The 22,218-nt window shown below is 47.0% G+C and overlaps 1 protein-coding gene and 1 long non-coding RNA gene across 4 annotated transcripts in view; one reads left to right on the top strand and one right to left on the bottom strand.

Annotated features, from left to right (window-relative positions):
• Positions 1 to 8,922, bottom strand: part of COL15A1 (collagen type XV alpha 1 chain) — a 105,442-nt gene extending 96,520 nt beyond the window's left edge. For 2 of the 3 annotated variants that reach the window (XM_049116304.1, XM_049116305.1), the window contains exons 1-2: positions 8,603 to 8,922; positions 8,209 to 8,294 (exon numbers count right to left, since the gene is read on the bottom strand). In XM_049116304.1, coding sequence (XP_048972261.1) covers positions 8,209 to 8,294; positions 8,603 to 8,907 — 391 coding nt within the window. In that variant the 5' untranslated portion in view covers positions 8,908 to 8,922. Of the gene's footprint in view, positions 1 to 8,208; positions 8,295 to 8,369; positions 8,525 to 8,602 lie in introns of those variants that run through there. The other variant, XM_049116306.1, reaches the window with a different exon arrangement.
• LOC118350212 (uncharacterized) lies at positions 6,317 to 9,149 on the top strand. The gene is made up of 3 exons (XR_004803573.2): positions 6,317 to 7,302; positions 7,390 to 7,884; positions 8,954 to 9,149. It is a non-coding gene; the product is annotated as an uncharacterized LOC118350212 (long non-coding RNA).
• The last annotated feature ends 13,069 nt before the right edge of the window (positions 9,150 to 22,218 follow it).

Below are 22,218 nucleotides of genomic sequence, written 5' to 3'. Positions count from 1 at the left end.
TGCTTCAGGAATTTGTGCTAGGGGATAACTACAGAAAAGGTCAAATACAGAGCTACAAGACTAGGGTCATCACGATAGTGTTTATGCTAGCAAACAACCAGACACCGTCTAAAGGCATAAAAGGGGACTAGTCTAATTAAGGGATGTACATACAACGAAACACTACTTTCGTTACAAAGGATGTTAGGGAACAATATTTTAGTGTTCCAGAGGAAGTGTTTAGATGATTATTAAGGAAAAAAATGCCAAGCAACAAAACACTGTACAGAATGATCTATTCTTTTTATAATGCATGTGCATATTTAGGCAAATAACTTTGAAAAATGTCCACAAATGTCAACAGCATTTATCTCTGAGTCTGGAGATAATATGTGGCATTTGTAAACTCCTTCTCCCCCTAGATTTTTACAATAACTGTTATTTTTACTATCAATTTTTAAATGCAATTGAACAAAATAAATCTCCTCCTTCAAAGCCTGCTTCCCTCCCCCTGCCTCCCCCATCTTCTGGTGGAAATAGACATCCCTACTTTGGTAGTGCCAAGGTTTGCTTGCACCTGCATTAGGACACACAGGATAAGCTCCCTAGCATTTAAACCAGCCGCTGCACACTGGTCTCAACTACTGAACTGTGAGTCCCTCTAGGATGGGCACTGTCCCTCTAGGATGGGTACTCAATCCAATGCATCTTCTTAGTCACCCACCACCCACCTCAGAGGGCCTCAGTGAGAGCAGACAGTCAGGAAATATGGGAAGAAGATAGAAATCTATATATCTATAAATTTATACATCTATATTGTAGCTAGAATACGGAATAGGGCAGACAGTTTTTTTTATTTTATTTTAGGATTTTATTTATTTATTCATGAGGGACAGAGAGAGAGAGAGAGAGAGAGAGAGAGAGAGAGGAACAGACACAGGCAGAGGGAGAAGCAGGCTTGCATGCAGGGAGCCCGATGTGGGACTCAATCCCAGGCCTCCAGGATCACACTCTGGGATGAAGGGGGTGCTAAACCACTGAGCCACCTGGGCTGGCAGACAGTTTTTCAAAGACTTCAACAGATGTTCACTTTATGGAGAGACTAGTTGAAAAAGCCCTTAAAAGAGAGGGCTTTGAAGCTGGGCCCCATTTAAGTCCCTCAGTGACGGAAGGGTGACTCCTAGAGATGCTTAAGGCAAGGCTGCTCCCTTTAAATCAGACTCTAGCCACGTTGCCCCAAACCCAGGAAGGGGCTCTCTCAATACTTGCAGACAGGGGTCCTGCTCATTTAAGGGAGATACCAGGACCCTCAAAATAGTTTTCTTCCCTTTCCAATCCTTCAAGTCATCCATGCCATGCAACAAGTACAAAATGAACTGGATTGGATAAAATTGGGTTGGGCTGGGTTGGGTTGCATTGGGTTGAGTTGAATTGAATTGGGTTGAGTTCTGATGGAGATAAGAGGTGGGATGTGCTCATTAGGTGACCTCAGTCTCATGTCTCCCTCATTAAAGCTTACCCAATAACAGGTCTGGACCTTCTCCCAGGTTCTGCTCAACCCTAGACTTTTACTCTCTTGAGTTGAGGCAGAGCAGAGGAAGGTGGTTTAGTCAACAAACTTGCTCCTTCCAACACTTCTGATGCATCTCTGCTCCCCTGGGCTCTGTGTCAACAGCAATAGTGCAAGACCCATAATCTTCTGCTCTGAATTTGAAACCTTATTTGCTCATCCATTCTTCTTATTGCACATTAGTGTCTTCAACTGAATCTTATTGTAAGGTTTCCTCTCTTTTGATAACCCTCACTCACCCACCAGCATGCCAACATCCCCAGCACCCAATCATATCATAAGAAAAAAGTATATGGCCTAATAAACAAGACAGGAGTGACTTTCCTTACCAGATTTTGGAACATATTACAATGCAATGATTATCAAGACCACGTGAGATTTTTTTTTAAGATTTTATTTATTTATCCATGAGACACACAGAGAGAAAGAGAGGCAGAGACACAGGCAGAGGGAGAAGCAGGCTCCACGCAGGGAGCCCGATGTGGGACTCGATCCCAGGACTCCAGGATCACATCCTGGGCTGAAGGCAGCGCTAAACCGCTGAGCCACCCGGGCTGCCCCCATGTGAGATTTTTAAAAACATGCATACACATAGGCACAAGAAGGGACCAATAGTAGAGATTTTGTATCATTAAAGAAAAATAATTTATACAATAACCAGAAGCAACACAATGATGGGTAAATCACTCACATCTTAATTAGTATTTTGGGGAATCCTAGGTACCACTTTGAAAAAACATGGCTTTAGATTACATGCTATGTAATCTATGTAATTAACCTAATTTATGGTCCTTTTTAAGTAGGTCAAGCTGTAGACATTCAAAAAAAACCTTGAAAAAAACTCAATATTTAACTAGCAGAGAGAAGATAAATGTACAGCTTTTGACAAAATATAGGCCATCACTAATAAGATGAGAGGGGATAAGCTAGACAATAAATTGTTTCTGCAATTACATATAATGAAAAAATATAAAGAACAAAATAACATTGGCATAAATTCCTAACTAGTTATTAAAGTTACTGAAGGAAAAAAACCTAAGAGTTCCATAATGTACCCTCATTACTCAGCCATGGTCACCCCACGGTTGGCAGAGCTGTGGAAGAACAGAGACGAATTACAATTACCATTGACATGGTAAATTGGCACATTCTCTCCAGACCACAAGCTGGACCTACCCATTCATTCCCTCTTTGATTCATTGACAGAGTTTACTGAGTGCCCACACGGCCAGGCCCTGGGATAGGTTCTGGGATTCAGAGTTGGAAAGGCCCAGTCCCTGTCTCTTGGAGCTTCCCGTGTGGTAGGGAAGGCAGGAAAATCATCACTGGTCACAATCCAGTCTGAGAAGGCCTGTGACTGAAGGATGGGTTGATAGACAGCCCAAAAGAATGACACCCAACATGCCTGGCAGAGGAGGGCTTCCCAGAGAGAATGCTTAAAGGATGAATAGTGGGTTGCCAGGTGGACAAGGAGAAAGGTATTCTCAAAGAGCGACCCGCCTATGCGGAGGCACAGGGTGAGTCATCCCATATCTTACTCCACAAGCTACCAGTGATTTGGTGTGAGCCCAAGTCGATAAGGGGCATGCTTCTGCTTAAGTACAGCAAGAACCCAGTGAGAGCAATTAAAATAGGAAGGAGAATGATTAAATTTGTATCTAAGAGAGATCCATCTAAATACATAAGAATCTATCCAAGTACTTCTGTCCCTTGATGGGCAAGTCTGTGTGAGGTAATCTAGTCCAAATAACAATAATCCAAAAGGAAAACAAAGGCCTTTTGTCAGAGATGGTCCCAGCAGCATTATTGTCACAATAATGACAAAACAGCTGAAGTCCTAGTGGCCAACTTCTGGACAAATGAGGCATGACCCACACCCTCAAAGTGGTCCTGCCAGGGTGCCATTTAGGCTGGTAAGTAGCACTAGTCCTCAAAAAGAAACAGAAAGGCAAGGAAGTGTACTCTAGACAGGGAGATGAGTTCACATCTTGCGCAAAGTCAAAGGAACTACAAAATCCCTACGGTACACTGAGAGCTGTGAGTGGTTCAGTGTGCCAGGAATTGTCAGCCTGCACTCTGCTGTAAAACACACAGGCAACACATGATGCGACCACAGGCATTCCCTACTTTATACAAAACCAAAAAGTTTACCCAGTAATTAAAACACTACAGGGGCACCTGGGTGGCTCAGTGGTTGAGCGTCTGCCTTTGGCTCAGGTCATGATCCTGGGATCAAGTCCTGTATCAGGCTCCCCACAGGGAGCCTGGTTCTCCCTCTGCCGATGTCCCTGCCTCTCTCTCTTCACTTCTCATGAATAAATAAATAAAATCTTTTTAAAAAATAAAAAATAATAAAATATTACAATCATTTATCTTCATCACAACCTCCAATGATATGTGAGCAACAGTAGCTCACTAAGGCCAGGACACAGGAAAGGCCAGAGGCTAGAGAGAGAAAATCTAAGGTGTGACTCCTCGCCACTTCTCTCTCCTTCAGGAAAGCACATCAGACAGCCATGAGCAAGAAGAGTGAAATGGTTAGAGGAAAAACTCAAACTGGCTCTGCTTAGTGCTCAGATTTGCCTCAAAGAAGATCTGCAAATGGCCAAGAAGCATGTGAAAAGATGCTCAACGGCATTAGTCATTAGGGAAATGCAAATCAACATAACAAGGAGAGACCACTTCACACCCACTAAGATAACTATAATTTTAAAAATGGAAAGTCAGAAGTGTTGACAAGGATGTGGAACAATCAGAGCCTTTGTACCCTGCTGATGGGGATGTGGAATGGTACAGCCACTGTGGAAAAGAGTTTGGGAGTTTCTATAAAACCTACACATGAAATGACCACATGACCCAGCTGTTCCACTGGGTTTATACCCAAAATAAGTAAAACAAGGACTCAAATTCTTATACACAAATGTTCACAGCAGCACTGTTCATGAGAGCTAAGAGGAGGAAACAACCCCAGTGTCCCCATCAATGGAAAAATGGATAGACGAATTATGGTATATCCATGCAGTGAAATATTCAGCCATAAAAAAAGAATGAAGTCCTGGCACACATGGAGTCCCTCTAAAACATCATGCTACGTGAAAGAAGCCAGACACAAAAGGTACAGGGTATATGATGCCATTTTATGGAACAGTCAGAATAGGCAAATCCACAGAGATGCAGGGCCATTTAGCGGCTGCCAGGAGCTGGTGGGGTGAGCATCGGAGTAATGGAGAGTGACCACTTAATGGGAATAAGGCTTTTCACTCTTTAGAGTGATGAAGATGTTTTGGAACTCAACAGAGGAGACGGCTGTACCACAGCATGAATGTATGAACTGCCACCGAATTATACACATGGAAGTGGCTAGCTCTAGGTTATGTGGGTTTCACCTCGGTAAAAAAAAAAAAAAAAAAAAAAGTGGGGATCCCTGGGTAGCTCAGCGGTTTAGCACCTGTCTTCAGCCCAGGGCATGATCCTGGAGTTCTGGGATCAAGTCCCACATCAGGCTCCCTGCATGGAGCCTGCTTCTCCCTCTGACACACTCTCTCTCTCTCTCTCTCTCTCAAATAAATAAATAAAAGCTAAAAAAAAAAAAAAACTCATTAAAAAAAAAAGTCAACCGGGATAACTACCAGATGTCCAATAAATATTTGAAAAGGTAATCAACTTAATAATCAGGAAAATAGGGGCACCTGGGTGGTTCAGTTAAGTGTCTGCCTTCAGCTCAGGTCATGATCCCAGGGTCCTGGGATCAACCCCCGCAACCAGCTCCCTATCAGTGAGGAGTCTGCTTCTCTCTCTCTCTGCTTGCTGCTCTGCCTACTTGTTCTCTCTCTCCCTCTCTCTCTCTCTGAAATAAATAAATAAAATCTTTGACAAAAATAATAGGAAAATATATTAAGACTATAGTTAAATTCTACTATGTACTCATTAGAAGGACTGAAGTTCAGTCCAGTGACAAGACCGAGTGCTGGTGGGGATTTGAAGAAATGGGGGCTCTTATGCCACGCTGATGACCGTGCACCTCAGTACAACCATAGAGTAGGCTGGGCTGGCACTGTGTGTTCAGTTGGAGGATCTGTGCACCCTGTATCCCAGCACTCCACCCCTAGATGTAGAATCTACCAGAACACATGCACATGTACGAGAACATGCAGAAACACTCTGCTATGTCTGCCAAAATGGAAATGACTCAAATGTTGTTGGAGAAAAATAGATAAGGTATAGCACATCAATACAGTGGAAAACTATACAGCAGCAAAGATGGATTCGCTACAGCCCACATGCAACAGCATAAATGAATCTCAAAACTTAATATTCAGTGAAAGACGCCATGTATAAAGTTCAAACGCAAGTCAAATGAAACTGTAGAATTTGAGGATGAACGCTTAAGTACTAAAGTTATTCCTAAAAAGTAAGGAAGAAGTTAACATAAAAGCCAAGGTGATGGTTACCTCTGAGGGTAGGGAGGGCATGATCGCATCCAAGGGACACACAAGAGAGCTTCTGGGGCTAGCCTATTTCTCTACCTGGGTTATAGGGGTGTTTGCTCCGTGATAAACCATTGGGCTGTACTTTCTGTGTGCACTTTTCTGAATGGATGTTATATTTCACAGTAAAACAGTTGAAAGAAAAGTAAATATTTGCACATATAAGGATTTTCTTAGCAGGAACAAATTACTTGTGAAGCCACTTTTCCCGGCTCCAAAACAACCTCCTTATAACTGCATAGCAGGTATTCCAATGACACTGTAACTTTACTAGCTGGGCCATGATGCATCAGGGGCACGAGGATCCGCGTGGGGGACAGGGTCCCATGGACAAGGGTCTCTTTAAACAGGGTGGGCCAAGGAAACCCTCAGGGCCTGGGAAGCCTGGAGACTTTGGGAAGTGGTTTCCTTACTGAAGCACAGAGACATAAACAGCTCCAGTGCCTGCCTCCGGGAGCAATTTTGAGGACTGGATAAATGTAACCTGGACCTGCTCACACCTCTGCCTGAATGTAGAAAGTGATTTGTTTATAAGCGTGAGCATGATTAAACTGCCCGCAAAAATCTGGTTTGCAGGAGGACGTTTCACACGTCTAGGAAGTCTCTGCAGAGGCCCAGAGCGACGCTGAATACCCATCAGTTGCAAATGGCCCTTTCTTTGCCCTTTTCAGCTTCTGAGGGTTTCCTGGCACTCCCCTTTTACGTTATGGATGGGAACAGGACATCCTCTGTGTTGTTTCTAACAACTGACTTGACATCGAGGAGTCCAGCCTTCAAACACAAGAGGAGAAAGAAACACCAAAGTCTCTTTCCCCAGAATCTTCTTCCTTTTGGAGGTGGGGGTTGCAGCAAAATTCACAAAAGACCAGGGAAACACGAAGCTGCCCTCTGCCACTGAGCTGGCAATACCCTATATCACATGCCAAACTGCAGCATTTCCACATGGACCACGGTGCTGAGCAGCCAATATGTGCTCCAGCTGCCCTTTGATCTGCAAGAAATGCCAGGCCGGAGGCTCTGGCAGGAAAAGTGGCCGCTGCGAGTTTGGGTCTTGCTCCCAAGGTTACAATGATCCAGGCTGTCCCGGGCTTCCTCTGGCACACAAAGAGTTAACCTGGGCCACCCTCAATAGTCCGTTTCCTTCAAAAGGACAGAGAGGCTGTTACCCCTTCTCACACACACTTATTCTATTGAGGCTATGTACTGATTTTCTAAAACCAAAAGAAGAGGGAGGCTACTGCTGGGACAAGAGAGTTGTGCAAAATGGTAAGGGGAAAGGACTGAGGGAGGAAGGATGGGAGCCCAGATCCCGCCTTTTGGACAGGCCACTTCTGAAGCGTCTCTCCTCCTCAGTGTCCTCTGCTGTCAAACTGCCTGCACTGCTTGCTAACGCGGCGACTGCAAAGATCCACCCAGAAATTCTACCACTTACTTTGTGCCTGCATGGGCCGCAGCGTGGAAACATTGGATATTTCTAATATCTCTTGTAATCTTCACGGCATCCCCCAGGAAAGGTGGTCTAATTATTCCCCCCCCCCTTTTTTTTTTGGATGAAGAAACTGAGGCACAGAGAGGTGAAATTCCCTGCCCTGAGTTGGGTCACCTAACTCAGCCAACAATTCAAGCAGCCTGAACACACCCCTTAACCGAACGGTGTTTTAACTCCGACTGTAGCCGTCAGTCATCCACCCACCTCTGGGTGCTGGGGGGGAAAGTGAGGCTCGGGGAACAGGAGGGACCGGGTCCCCTGGCTCCCCGCCCCGAGCTCTTCTCGTCACCCAGGGCGCCACTGCGAGGGCGGACGGGGACTCCCGCAGGTAACCTGGAGCTAAGCGAGGCAGCATCGAGGTTCGTTCAGTCCCGTTATTTCTTGCGCGGCACAGGCCCCCGGGTGTCCCCGCTGTGGTCACGCTCCCGCACCTGTGTGCACGGCCCGCCGCGCCCCGCTCCACGGTGCCCCGAGGGCGCGCCCCGCTGCCCGGTGCCGCGGCCTCGGGCTCGCCCCTCGCACCCCCTGCACCGCCCGGCGCGGCGAGGACTCCCTTTTATGTCCAGGAATGAGGAGCGCAGGCAGGCACGCCCGCCGCCGAGCCCGGCTGCCCCGGGGGGCGGGGGGCGCGGGGCGGGGGGCGCGGGGCGCGGGGCGGCGGTGCCCGAGGGCCGGGCGCTTACCTGTCGCCGAGCGGGTCCGGGTGGGCGCGGGGAGAAGCGCGGAGACCGAGAGCAGCCACAGCAGGCGCCAGGAGCGCGCGTCCCTCCTGCAAGAGGTGGCGGGGGCAGAGGTGAGGCGGGCGCGGGGCCGCGGGCCCGGGGCGCGGGGGAGCGGGTCCTACCTTGGCGCCATCCCGCAGCCCCGCGCGCCCCCAAGGCCCCGTGCGCCCGGCTCGCCCTTCCTGCAGCGAACAAAGGCGGCGCTGGGCAGCGGGGCGGGCGGCCTCGCGGCTCCCCTGAGTCACCCGCGCTCTGAAACCCGACTCCGCCGCGCTCACGCCCCGGGGGTCCCCACGCCCCTTTCCCGACGGCGCGCTCCGGGCCGCGGCCGCCACCCCCGCCGGCCTTACGTAACCTTCCCCGGGGGAGCGGGAGCCGGGCGTCGGTCGGGTCGGGGCTGCCCCGCGGGCCGAGCGCTCTCCGTGCACCAGCCAATGGGATCCTTCCAGCAGCCCGGGAGCTGGCGGTCGCGGCGCTGTCCTGGCGCGACGGAGCAGGAAACTGAGGCTGGAGACGGGGAGACGCAGCGAACGCCCGGGGTCGCACAGCGGGACGGGGGTCCCGGGCTCCTGCCTGATGCGCCAAGCCCAGGCGCACGGCGATGCCCGCAAGCGGGAGCCCGTTTTGGAGAGGGAGGGGGGTGGTATAAACGTCTTCCATATAAACACATGCAGCAAAGAATATTCCTTTTTTTTTTTTTTTTAAGATTTCATTTATTTATTCATGAGAGACAGAGGCAGAGGGAGAAGCAGGCTCCATGCAGGGAGCCCGACGTGGGACTCGATCCCGGGTCTCCAGGATCACGCCCTGGGCTGAAGGCGGCGCTAAGCCGCTGGGCCACCGGGGCTGCCCCGCAAAGAATAATCCTAATAAAACATCTAAACGTATCGAATATTTCCAAAGTTTTCCTCTCTATAACTTGCGAGCCGCCTCCACCCCCTGCCCCGGGGAATGCACGTTTCAGGAGGGTGAGAATGTAGTATTTGTTTTGTTATCTGGCTAATGTAGTGCCTGGTGGTAGGAAATGCCCATAAAGGGGGAGCGAAGGGGCACAGTCCCAGGTGAGCCGTCACTCCAGGCTCTGCCACGATGTGGAAAAGCGCAACCGGGCTCAGCCTCCAGAAGCCACCCCGGGCCCGTGTGACTATCCCTCGTGTATAGAGCTTAGCACAGGGCCTGGCACTGGCTAAGCCCTCAAATGGTGGCTTTTCATTCGGCTACCAGCACGCACAGGGGAGCAAGATTTGGGGGTGAGAGGAGACACCGTGGAGGTCCAAGGGGACCTACACAGGTCTGAAGCTGGCAAGCCCTGAGAGCCCCTCTTCCTGATGCACCAGGTAGCCAGGTGGGCTGTGGCCCCCATGGTCAGTTCCTGGTTTTCATTTCTAGTTATTTGAGTTAGGCCCCCGGAGATGGGACGAGGACGGACATGATAGCTAACATTTATTGAGCGCTTATTATTTCCCAGACCCTGTGCTAAATAAATGCTTTACAGGTCCCATCCCACACACACACACACACACACACACACACACACACCACCCTCGGAAAGTAGAACGTTCCTATGAAATCTTTCATGAGCCAAAACGATGTAAAGGAAGAAGCAGTTACCTTTAATTTATATAGGAAAATGTTTGAGAGTTCCCAAAAATAACCCCTCTTAGGCTTTTCTGGTACCTTAGGACACATCTTGCTAAGGATGCCCAAAATAAATTGAGATAAAGCACAGATAGATGCTCACAGACCCAGTCCAAAACGGTGACAGCTGGATGCTGAGATGCTTGTGGGGGACCAATCACACTGCTTTGGGTCCCCGCTGCATCGATAACAGCTTGCCCGCAAGATACTCAGCACTATTTTTGCTTTGCTCCTTTGAATCTCGAAAGTGAAAATCCTCTCAGAATTTCTTTCAGTTACTGAAAACAGGTATTCCCATAGGTCTTTCATAAAAGCAAAGTGGTTAAATGTGAACTTTTGAAAAGCAGGGGCTACCTATACCTGTGTTATCTCACTTAATCCCCACCTCATCTCATACGTGAGGAAGCTGAGGCTTCACACATGCCCAACCTATGCAGGACAGGTGCCAGCACCCATGCTCTTCACCACTTGTCACACCCTGGACCCGAGAACAAGGGGGTTGGACCCACTGGAGACATGCAGTGCCCCAGCGTGAAAGGGTTAATGCCTACATGGCCAGTGAGGGCTCCCAAGGGAGCTCCAGCCTGTGGTCAGGAGCTAGGTTTCCACTCCAGTTCTGGCCTGGGCTATGGAGCAAAGTTGGACAAATCCTGCTATTTCTGATTTTTTAATTTCTTCATCTGGATAGTGGACATGATGGTCCTGATGTGGGCAAGTGGCTGTGAGTCTCTCCATAAGAAAACTCACACCCCGCAGTGCTCTGGCCCCTGTAAAGGGCTGCATATCTGGATTCTGTACCCATCTGGGATTAATGTGAACAGTCTTCAGAATGGGAAGAGAGAAGCATGGCCTGGAGAAGGTAGGAGAGGCATCAAGATGAAAGCCTCTGGAGGAGGGAAGGAGAGTTTGTGGGGGCTTCAGAGGAGGGAGGGTTAGGCAGGACTCCTAGAGATGCACACTTGCAGTAAATAAATAAAAACTTCTGGGTTTGGAGCAGGGACTGGTGAGCAGGGCAGTGCCAGAGCCAAGACCTTCAATGACATGCTGATTGATGGGTATGCATGTGGCCTTGAAATCATTGGTATTCCCTGAGCATTGTGGAATCCCAGAACATTTACAGTGGATAGAGCCCTGAGGAATCTGATCCAGCCATCTCCCTCCTGTCCCCATTTTATTGATGGGGAAACTGAGGCTCAGAAAGGCCATGCAATTTACTAAATTGACTATCTAGTAAGTGACAGATTGACAAGTCCCAGGGCCGAAGAGGAAGACACATAAGAGAAGTACACAAATGGGTAAGGACTTCAAATGTTGCAGAAGATCCTTAGTGGTAGTGAATTCTCTGTCACAAGAGAGACAGACCTCTTAACAACCAAGAGGTCCCAGAGAAGGTAGGAATTATGAACTGGGGGCCCTGGGATCATGCTGCCTGGTGACTCCTGGCTCTGTTATTTATGAGCTATATGAAATCTGTAAAATGAAGATGACAAAGAGTTTTTCCTAGCAGTTGTTGGGAGGATGGAGGTGTTACTGACATACATGGCATTTACCAGAGTGTCTGGTGCAAGATAATGGCCATTTGGATGTTAGCTTCTATAACTGATGGTGGTGAGATTCTGGCAAAAGGCACAACTGCAAGAGAGGTGACACCGCAGACCCAGCTTCAAGAGGGTGAAGCCCCCGCAGCCAAAGCAGCTCTGGAGCTACGGTGGCCCCCTGTGGCATCAGCACACAAGGCAAAGTGCATTCTGACAAAATTGTCTGCTTCGGGCTTCTCTCTTCATCTGTTCATATTCACTGTGAATGTGATTCTCTCCTCCTTGAAGCTGCTCTGTACTACAATACCTTTAGAATAAATTACTAACCATAGAGAATTGCTCTCTTAATTCTATATTTCTCTATTGCTTATGAAGAATCACATCAGCTGGAAATACAACTGACCTTCTTAGAGCTCCAGCTTAGAATATATTTCTACATTGCTTAGAAACATCCATTTCAATTACAGTTTTACGATAGGCCTGTGGTTCTATGTGACCGTTAAAACCAGAGGTTGTGAGGATGCCTGGGTAGCTCAGTGGTTGAGCATCTGCTTTTGGCTCAGGGCGTGATCCCGCAGTCCTGGGATCGAGTCCTACATCGGGCTCCCCACGTGGAGCCTGCTTCTCTCTGCCTCTGTTTCTGCCTCTGTGTGTGTGTGTGTCTCTCTCATGAATAAATAAGTAAAATCTAAAAACAAAAACAAAAAAACAGAGGTTGCGAACTGGTGGCCATTGGCTCAATTTGGCCTATAGGTCTGTTTTGTTCAACTTATCTGGTGACAAGTTCAACGTTAAACTAGTTAGCAATATTGGATAATTAGGTGATTTTACATTAGTCTAAATTTCCAGTTTCTTCTTAAATTTTTGGAAAACCTGGCAACACAGGGCCCGAATTCCCTGTGCCAACAGCTGATTAGCATTGCAAAAGGGCTGTTGTCTTCAGCTAAGGCCATGCTTTCCAGTTTGCCGCAGTCCTCACCACTCCCTATTATTCCTCAACAGCAAGGCTATGCATCATTTGCCATGACATGCACTCTGTCTTTCTTATAAAAAAAAAAAGAGCAAAGTGGGGAGTGCCTGGGTAGCTCAACTGGTTAAGCATCCAACTCTTGATTTCAGCTCAAGTCATGATCTCAGGGGCGTGAGATGGAGCCCCACATCAGGCTACATGATGGGTGTGGAGTCTGCTTAAGACTCTCCTTCTGCCCCTCCCCCTAAAAAAAGAAGAATAAAAGAAAAGTGGAATAGATTGAGCACTCATGTCTCTGTTCAAAATAGATAAAAAATAAAAAGATGCATAGATATAGAGTCAGGTTTCAAGAAAGATGTAGAATAACATATTTCTGTATGTTTAATATATAAATAAAGTATATATACCTTGAAAAATATGAAAACCAAGATGCTGCTATGAAAAAAGCCTTGCCCCTCCTTAGTTACATATGCTATGGGAAGGATGAAGGCAGGGCTGCATTTTGACTGGTAGGTTTTAACTGTGGTCCTATTTATAATTCAGGGTATGTACAGATGGTATCAGACTTACAATAGCTTAACTTATGATTTTTCAATTCTACAATAGTATGAAAGCAATATATGCAATCAGTAGAAGCTGTACTTTAAATTTTGAATTTTGATCTTTTCCTGGGCTAGGTGTATACAGGATGATACTCCCTCATGATGCAGAGCAGGCCTACAGCTCCCGCTCAACCACCTGATCATGAGGGTAAACATGCAATCATTCTATTTTTCACTTTCACTACAGTACCAATACATTACATGCAATATTCAATGCTTTATTATAAAACAGGCTTTGTCTTGCGATGCTTTTGCCCAACTGCAGGCTAATGTAAGTGTTCTGAGCACATTTAAGGGAGTCTAGGCTAAGGTGCAATGTTCTGTAGGTTAAATGCATTCAAGGCATTTCAACTTAGGATATTTTCAACTTATAATGGGCTTATCAGATCTTAACCCTGTTTTAAGTAGAGGAAGATCTGTATGCATAAGGCAGAGCAGGTTCCTTTATTACGCTGGCAGGGAGATCTTATGTGCAAATTTTATATTTTGTTTGCTTCTGTGTACTTATCGGATAATATCCAATTCACTGGAATCTAAAGATGGAAGTCCCCAAAGCACATTTCTTCTGTATGAATGACTGGAAACAAATGCATGTTAATATTGTTAATTTTGGGGATCCCTGGGTGGTTTAGCGCTGCCTTCAGCTCAGGGCGTGATCCTGGAGTCCCGGGATGGAGTCCCACATCAGGTTCCCTGCATGGAGCCTGCTTCTCCCTCTGCCTGTGTCTCTGCCTCTCTCTCTCTCTCATGAATAAATAAATCAAATCTTTATTAAAAAATATTGTTAATTTTGTACTTACTTTACCCGGGAAGCTAGGCCATGTTCACAGCCAACAGAGCTCTCATTTTGAAGTTGGTCCCAGGGGTGGGAACTGTGAGCTCAGGCTGATGGAAGACAGGGAGGGTGCAGGGCATCCAAACGGTCCCAGCTGCAGGTGTGGGAGGAATGGGGGCAGGACGCCAAGCAAGGCATTTTACCTCCTGCCAGACTGTGTTTTGAGGGTTTCAGCGATTTCCTTCCATTCAATATGAAGTAGTAGAAACAGCCAAGAGGAAGCCTCATGTCATACCCAAGTGGGTCTTAAATTGTTTACCACAGCTTCAGTACAATCTGAGAGATTAGATGTGTGGAGACGTGGGGATCTTGTGTCTCAGCTCTCCCAGGACTCAGCTAAATTAATGTGCTGTTCCATTTTCCCATAATCCACCCAAGTGTCCCAGAAAACACAGTCTCCAGGAACATTCTCCAGGCTGCCTCCAGCAGCTGGAAGATGTACAAAAATCAGTGAGAAGCATCCCAAATTTTGGGTTGAGAAGAAGTTACCAACCACATAGCTCAGTGTGGTTGTTCAGGACAAGGGATAATATCTCTCCTGGGGGATTATGGTGACAGAGCTCACACAGGCACCCAGAGCTTGCATCCTCATCTGATTCCATGGGCAAAAAAAGGGGGGGGGGGGGAATAAACTTGGCTAGCTGACTAGAAAAGAATGTACTAGAATAACCAAAGAAGGCTGCCCTTTGGGTGATCAAGAAAAAACAGTGACTGTTGAAGCCCCCAACAGCTTCCATTGAGGAACCTTGTTCCAATAACCACCTGGATGTGTTTGGATGTGCAAAGGGGGAAGAGAGGGCTGCATAAGAGAAAAAGATGAATTTGAAAATCTGACAATCTGAAAGGAAGAGGACGAGGAGGGAGAGTGTGTCGGACCCTCTTCAGTACCACTGTCAGTCCCTGGTCCCTGTCCCCTCTGCCTTTGTCATTCATGTGTGCTGTAGCAAGCACCTGCTTACCTTTCCCTGAGAACTTTCTCTGCCCACACAGACCTGCGGTGCTGGGGAATTACCGCTGACCCAGCAGCTCTTAACTGCTGACCGGCTGGAGTCCCTTTCTCACTTGGTGGGAACACGTAGGCACCCAGAGTCCCTTGCCCCCCGTACCCCATACTCATGCGGAACACCTCTCCCTTCTTGCTCCACGGGCTCCCTGCTGATGCTGCCACATTGCATGATCCACCCAGCACGAGCAACCTGGAAGTGATGTGGAAATAACATGCTGGGAAGTGGACTTTTTGCCCCCAGAAGCCAGCAAATACTTGTTTCTCCCTGCTTCTCCCAGATGCACTGTCCCAAGAAAGCCGTTGACGAGGCATCTCAGAAGAAGGTCTCGGGAGACTGATGTCTTCACCTAATGCATCTTACGGGTTCCTTCTCCTTCCTTGCTTCACTCCCCTGTCCTCACTTCTGCTTCCTGGGACTGTACTCCCTAAAGCCAGAGCTACCAAAAACTGCTGCCTGAGAACCGAGGGTAAGGCTAAGGCAGAGCTTACCTCTCGCTCTCTGACCCTCATGCATCAGAACAGAGTCTCTGGGTGACTGTCCTTTCCCTCTCACCAGGTGCAATCAGCACGATGCCATCGACGGAGGGGGCTAGCATTATGACCTGTGGCATTTATCAAGATGACAGGGTCCCTGTGAACCATATTATAACAGAGAATTGGAGAGTTAACACCGTCCTGGGGCAAAAAAAAAGGAGACATATAGTGCTCTTCTTGCCACATGGAAGCAAACTGCTTTCAATTTTCCCCACTGGTAGGGATTGTGACTGCACTTGCTGGATCATGGTGCATCCCAGGTGTGTGGAGACGAGGGGCTTCTGCACACAATCCATTTGGCTTCTGCAAGGGCCATGGAAGTGAACTGGTGAAAATATAATGGGAGTCACCACCTTTGTACCACTTAAATCTTAATAGGGGCTCTAATCTCTGAAATACTTCCTGGGGGATGGTATTGCTTCGTATTTACTCTGGGAAGTGGAGAAATGGAGGTAGTTTTAAGGATTGCCATTTGACCTTTCCCACCAGGCTCCATTAAGTCAAGTAGCTTAATATAAGTGCTCTGCCAGAAGTTAAGTATATCTATCCCATTTATATATTTGAGAAAATGCCTAAACAGATCTAGAAAAGGCACAGGTAAACTATGTGAACAGGTAGCCTAGAGTCCCATGTCACCTGACACTTTGCACTCATACCCCTTCTTCAGCGCACACCTGTGGATTCTGGGTGGTTTCCTATGTCCCAAAAACAGAGAAGGAAAGAATTCAGGCTGTTTCACAGATGAGTCAGTGCAATGTGTTGGTGCTAGTTGAACATGAACTGTCTCTGTATTGTAACCATTTCGAGGATGGCCCTAACGGATAATTGTGAAGAGAATGTCTCCCAGAGGGGAGAATCATGAGTGATAGACTTGGTCAACCACTCTAGGGAAGGGAAAAGTGGTCTGAGTTACACATGTGCATACATGCCTAAGGAGTGTACGAAGGTCTCGGATGTTGGCCAGGGGTCTGAAAGATAAGACTGGGTTATCAGGGACAAAGAAGTATAGGAAAATGTTATTATGTCTTGACCTATGGGAATGGGCACACAATGTGTTGGTCCTTGTATTTCACAATGCTCACCAGAAAGTACCCACCACAGGAAAGACAGTCAACAACTAGGTGGACAGAGTGACTCATCCTGTGGATATCAGCCAGCCTCTCTCCTTGGCTACCCTAGGGCTGACGTGGGGGAGCCTTGAACAGAGTAACAATGATGGCAAGGGTAAATGCTAAGCAAAAATCCAACAGCATGGGCTCCTTCTGTCTAAAGCAGATCTAGCTATTGACCCTACGGCACGTCCAACATGCAAGCTTAGAAACTGACCATGACTCCTCAATATGGTACCATGTCCCAAAGGGAGCAGTCAGCCACTTGGTGTCAAGTCGATTTCTTTAGACCCTTTCCTGAAAAATTCTCCCTTTATCATCATCAATACTTATCTGGATATAGGTTTGCTTTCCCTGACCAAGTACCTTTGCCAGCACCAAGGATGCTTGATTTATCAGTATAGTGGCCCATACAACATCGTCTCAGATGAAGGGACCCATTTTATAGCAAAAGAGGTATGGCAATGGGTGAATGGCCAAGGAATCCACTGGTTTTAGCATGTACCACATCACCCAGAAGCAGCTAGCTTAATACAACATTGGAAGGGCCTGTTAAAAAGGCTCAGCTAAAAAAAAAAAAAAAAAAAAAGGCTCAGCTAAGGCACCAGTTTAGGGACAACACAGTGCAAGGCTGTGGCCCTCTCCTCCAGAGTGGGAGGCTCTTGGTCAGCACATGGTTCGTGCCTCCTCATGTCTCCTTTTTTTGCCCCAGTATGTGGCTTCTAGATCCAAGGTTAAGTACTTGGATCTAGAAGCCAAGAGATAGTAGGAAGCTTGAGCTCTTTTACCCTCTGTCCCAGTGCTCCACTGAAACCCTAGGCTCTTCCAGAGTAGAGGTGCTGGTTTCCATGGAAAAATCCTTCCAGAAGATACAGTGAAGCTGCCAAACTTGAAGCTGAGATCACCTGGTCATTTTAAGATGCTCATGCCAGAGAGCCAACAGACAAAGAAGAGATGGGCTGTATTGATGGGGACAAGGAGACTGATTTCTATGAGAAATGTAACAGCAGCTGCCTACCTTATGAGAGTAGAGAGGAGCTCAGGTAATTTCATGGGGATATCTTGGTGCCTCCGTATTCTGTACTGATGGCAAATGAAACAATCAAGACAACAAATAGATCATATTTTTTAATGTATTTATTATTTGAGATAGAGTGAGAGATTGTGTGTATGAGTGGGGAGGAGGGGCAGAGGGAGAGGGAGAAGCAGACTCCCCACTGAGCAGAAAGCCTGGGCTTGATCCCAGGACCCTGAGATCACGACCCAAGGCAAAGGCAGATGCTTAACTGACTGAGAGTCACCCAGGTGCCCCAGATTCTTTTTTTAAAATATTTATTTATTTATTTATTTATTATTTTTTTTAATTTATTTTAGAAAGAGTGTGTGCACATGCATGAGCAGGAGGAGAAGGAGAAGGAGAGAGAGAATCCCAAGCAGACTCCCTGCTGAGCACAGGGCCCAATGTGGGGCTGGATCTCACAACCCTGAGATCATGACCTGAACCAAAACCAAGAGTCAAACACTTAACTGAATGAGCCAGGTGTCCCTGGATCAGATTCTTAAAGGATGAAGGTCCAGGTCACCTCAGCAGGTGAACAACTCAGACCATGGATAGTGTGAGCCAAAAGTAAAGGAAATGTAGAATGGGGCAGCCTGGGTGGCTCGGTGGTTTAGCACCACCTTCGGCCCAGGGTGTGATCCTGGAGACCCAGGATCGAGTCCCATGTCGGGCTCCCTGCATGGAGCCTGCTTCTCCCTCTGTGTCTCTGCCTCTCTGTGTGTGTGTCTCTCATGAATAAATAGATACAATCTTAAGAAAAAAAAAAAAGAAAGAAATGTAGAATGGGCAACATCGAAGGGAAGTGACACTCATCACAGCTGGAAGATTGCAGCATGTTTCACTAAACCTCTTGCCTAAAGTCTTCCAGAAGATTTCAGCTGGCTATGATCTGGAATGGAACTCTCTGACTGGCTGGACTTGCACTTGAAGAGAATATCTTGTTCTCACATCGGGAGCCCCATATTCTAGCATGGGAGCCGGATCTATTGGGACCTCATGTGCAAACCTGAGAGGTACATGGGAGGACCCGATTAGACATCCCTAGCTCACCACTCCAAATCCTCCCATTACCTGCTTCCAAGTGGCCGTGTGTGCCAGCCACAGCCTTCGCTGCAGCCATCACCTCTGTATGCATTCCAGCCAACCGTGGGCACAGCCTGGCAGCCTTACACCCAGACTGGGTACCACCGCCTCCTGCTTTGGGATTTCTCCATCGATCCTGAAGCCTGAGATGCAGCAGGATTCACTTAGTGCCCACGCATAAGCTACTAGGAAATGCAAAGGAAATCCTACGTGGCAGACTTTTGAATAACGGGAGATAGAAACCAGTGAATAGATATTTCTCCCTTCCTCTCTCAGATGAATCACCCTACAAATTAGCTTGTTAAAGGAAATTCCCAGGACGCCTGGGTGGCTCAGCAGTTGAGCGCCTGCCTTTGGCTGAGAGTATGATCCCGGAATCCAGGATCAAGTCCACATCGCGCCCCTCCCAGGGAGCCTGCTTCTCCCTCTGTCTCTGCCTCTCTCTCTCTCTCTCTCTCTCTCTGTCTCATGAATAAATAAATAAAATCTTAAAAAAAGAAAAAGAAATTCCCACAAGAGGGAGAAATTATTTGCACTTGATGCCTCTTATGTATTTTTCTTGTTCCTTGACTCATTCCCACTTCCCTCATTCCTGGGATCTTACTCTGTAAGAAAGTAGTATAGAAGTCTCTGCCTCGAGCTCTGCTTTCTGAAACCCAGGTTAAGACAGAGAGTAAGAGCACCATCAACACACAGGCCAGAAAGTCTGTAGATGAAGCACCAGTAAAACATTTGTAGCAGGAGTGGCCCCAGACCATTTGAGAAACTATAAACCTAACCTATAGTTTATAGCCATTTGCGTTCCAGCAGTGGAAACTCCTCCTGCAGGTCCCCTTCCTGAAGCAACAACAAAGCTTTCAATCAAGTTTCTAAATATATAAATGCCTTGTGAAATGGGGTTTTGTGGACATCAACTGAAAGATGAATTCCCATCTTGGTCAACAGAACCAAACGAAGGCTGCACACAGAGGATACACTAATGAGCCATAACTAGAACTTAGTAGAAACAAGACTTCAGCATCAGAGATAAGCATAGGAACTTCAGCTTTCTGAGAATTTGTTTAGATATTGAGGACAATTTTGGACTTCCAAAAGGCACAGAATGATGGAGGCAAAGGTCATTTTCAAGGGGCAAAAGGACTCCATCCAACATCTGACATATGAGTAGCAGAGACTATCCAAAATCGTATAGATTTAAATTCATGGATTGTCTCTTACCGACTGTGTGACCTTAAGAAAGTCACTCAACATCTCTGTGCCTCAAGTGTCATAAATTGAAAAATAGTTATAGTGGGGCACCTGGGTGACTTAGTCAGCTCAGGTCATGAGCTCAGGGTCCTGGGATAGAGTCAGGGTTCTTCGCTCAGCAGGGAGTCCCTCTGACTCTGAGAGTATATGTCCCTCTCACTCTGCCCCTCCCTCCTACTTGTGCTCTATTTCTCGCTTGCTCGTTCTCTCTCGATAAATAAGTAAAATCTTTAAAGAACAAGAAAAATATCTATAGTAATAGAGAGTGGGCACATAGCAGTCACTAAGCAATGTTCTGTTTTATTATTATACAATGCCTTTGTCGATATAAACAAAAGCCCGGACTTAGGGATGCCTGGGTGGCTCAGCAGTTGAGTGTCCTGCCTTTGGCAGGGCATGATCCGGGGTCCTGGGATCAAGTCATACATCCCGCCCCTCCCAGGGAGCCTGCTTCTCCCTCTGCCTGTGTCTCTGCCTCTCTCTGTGTGTCTCCCATGAATAGATAAATAAAATCTTTTTTTTAAAAAAAGCCCATAGTTATAATCATAGAATATCAGATCTAGAAGAATGCTCAGAAGTCGTCAAGCCATTCTCCACTCCTGACCAGACAAAGGAAGGGGCTTTCCCAGGACCACAGTTAATTCAACGCAAAGCCAGAGCCAAGTGTGTCTTAACGCCTGTCCAGTGATCTTTTTTCTGTCTTGTGGGGCTCCTGCCAAGTTCCCCATATACCCAGAATCAAGACCATTACAAATCAGAAAGATAATAAGAAATAAATGTTTCATTCTTATGAGCTGCCCCTAAGTCTCTGCCCACTTTGCTAAGTGCTCCCCTAGAGCATATCACTCTGCCACTCTGCATTAGTCAGCATTGGTCCAGACCAGTGTTTTTTTTAACTTGTGGCCCATATGCATCAGATTTATTTTGTGGGAGAATGTTAAAAATGCAGATTCTGCGTCTCTACCTAACACCTACCAAATCAGAACCTGAGAACTGGAATTTTAAGAAGCTCCCCTGACCCATCTTCTGCACACTGAAGTTTCATCGTCATTGGCCTGAAGTTCCAACATCTATATTTCTTAACAGCACCTGGCTCCTGAACCTGATCTTGGCATTTTGTGCATTAGGACACTTTCCAATTGAAATATAACCCCACACAATGATGCACTTGCCATTTCTAGCCTCAGACTGCCAACACTTCTCTTGGATGGACCTTCCCACTCACCACACCCTTGAAAGAGCAAGAGATCATTTGTTCTGTTGAATTAAGGCCTTTAGAATCCAAGATTTTGGAGACAAAGCAGCCCAGAACTAGGAGGGATCTTGCACCTGATTCCAAAGCAAATCCAATTAGGCTCTACCGTGCAGATTTAAAGAAATAAGACAGCTAGGGCATCCCCTAGATATCATTTGGCTAAAGAAAGGAGGTCTATCGAACAGGATGTAGGCAAACCCCACAGCTATGCACTGCTTGCCTTCTGTCTTACCCCAACCCCATCATCAACACATCAGATAATACCTGTCACTTCCCCAGTATCTGTAGAGAAGGCAATAGCAAATATGGAAGCACTACAGATCACAGCTATTTTTGGCTCAAGGAGGAAGAGAGTTGATAAATGTGTCCTTATCATAAGCTGGAGACAGCAAGACATGCCATCTGCCCAAAGTGATAGGAGCTTTATTACTGATTAAGGACTGATGTCCCCACATGGCAGGGCCACACCTTGCTTCTGAGAGTGGCCAATAGAACAGCTAATGAAAAACACAGCCTCGGGTCATCCAGGTAGCTCAGTCTGTTAGGCATCTGCCTTCAGCTCAGGTCATGATCCCAGGGTCCTGGGATCAAGCTCCGCATCGAGCTCTAAGCTCAGTAGGGAGTCTGTTCCTCCCTCTCCCTCTGTCTGCAGCTTTGCCTACTTGTGCTCTCTCTCTCTCTCTTTCTCTCTGTCAAATAAATACATAAAATTGTGGAAGGAAGGAAGGAAGGAAGGAAGGAAGGAAGGAAGGAAGGAAGGAAGGAAGGAAGGAAGGAAAAAGAAAGAAAAAAAGGAAGAAAAAGAAAAACAGCCTCTCTCTCCCCCTTACATGCCACTCTGCCTCCTGCCCCAGCTCTGCTGGGCTTGACTGCAAAGCAGCAGGAGTAGTGCTAGATCAACAATGGGTTTCCTCAATCCTACAGATTCAGGGTCTGGTCAGAGGCACCCCTAGGAGGTGTTCGGAAATGTACGAGTAGGGAAGTTCCTTTTGTCACAATGAATGGGGATGCTTCCAACATCTGGCAGACAGGGGCCAGGACTGCTAAATTCTGTAATGTGAGAGGCAGTCTATACAACAAAAAAATACCCACA

The sequence above is a fragment of the Canis lupus genome, chromosome 11 (assembly GCF_003254725.2).
Source record: "Canis lupus dingo isolate Sandy chromosome 11, ASM325472v2, whole genome shotgun sequence".
Taxonomy (NCBI): domain Eukaryota; kingdom Metazoa; phylum Chordata; class Mammalia; order Carnivora; family Canidae; genus Canis; species Canis lupus.
Note: the sequence above shows the minus strand (reverse complement) of the source record. Positions and strands in the feature narration are given on the sequence as shown.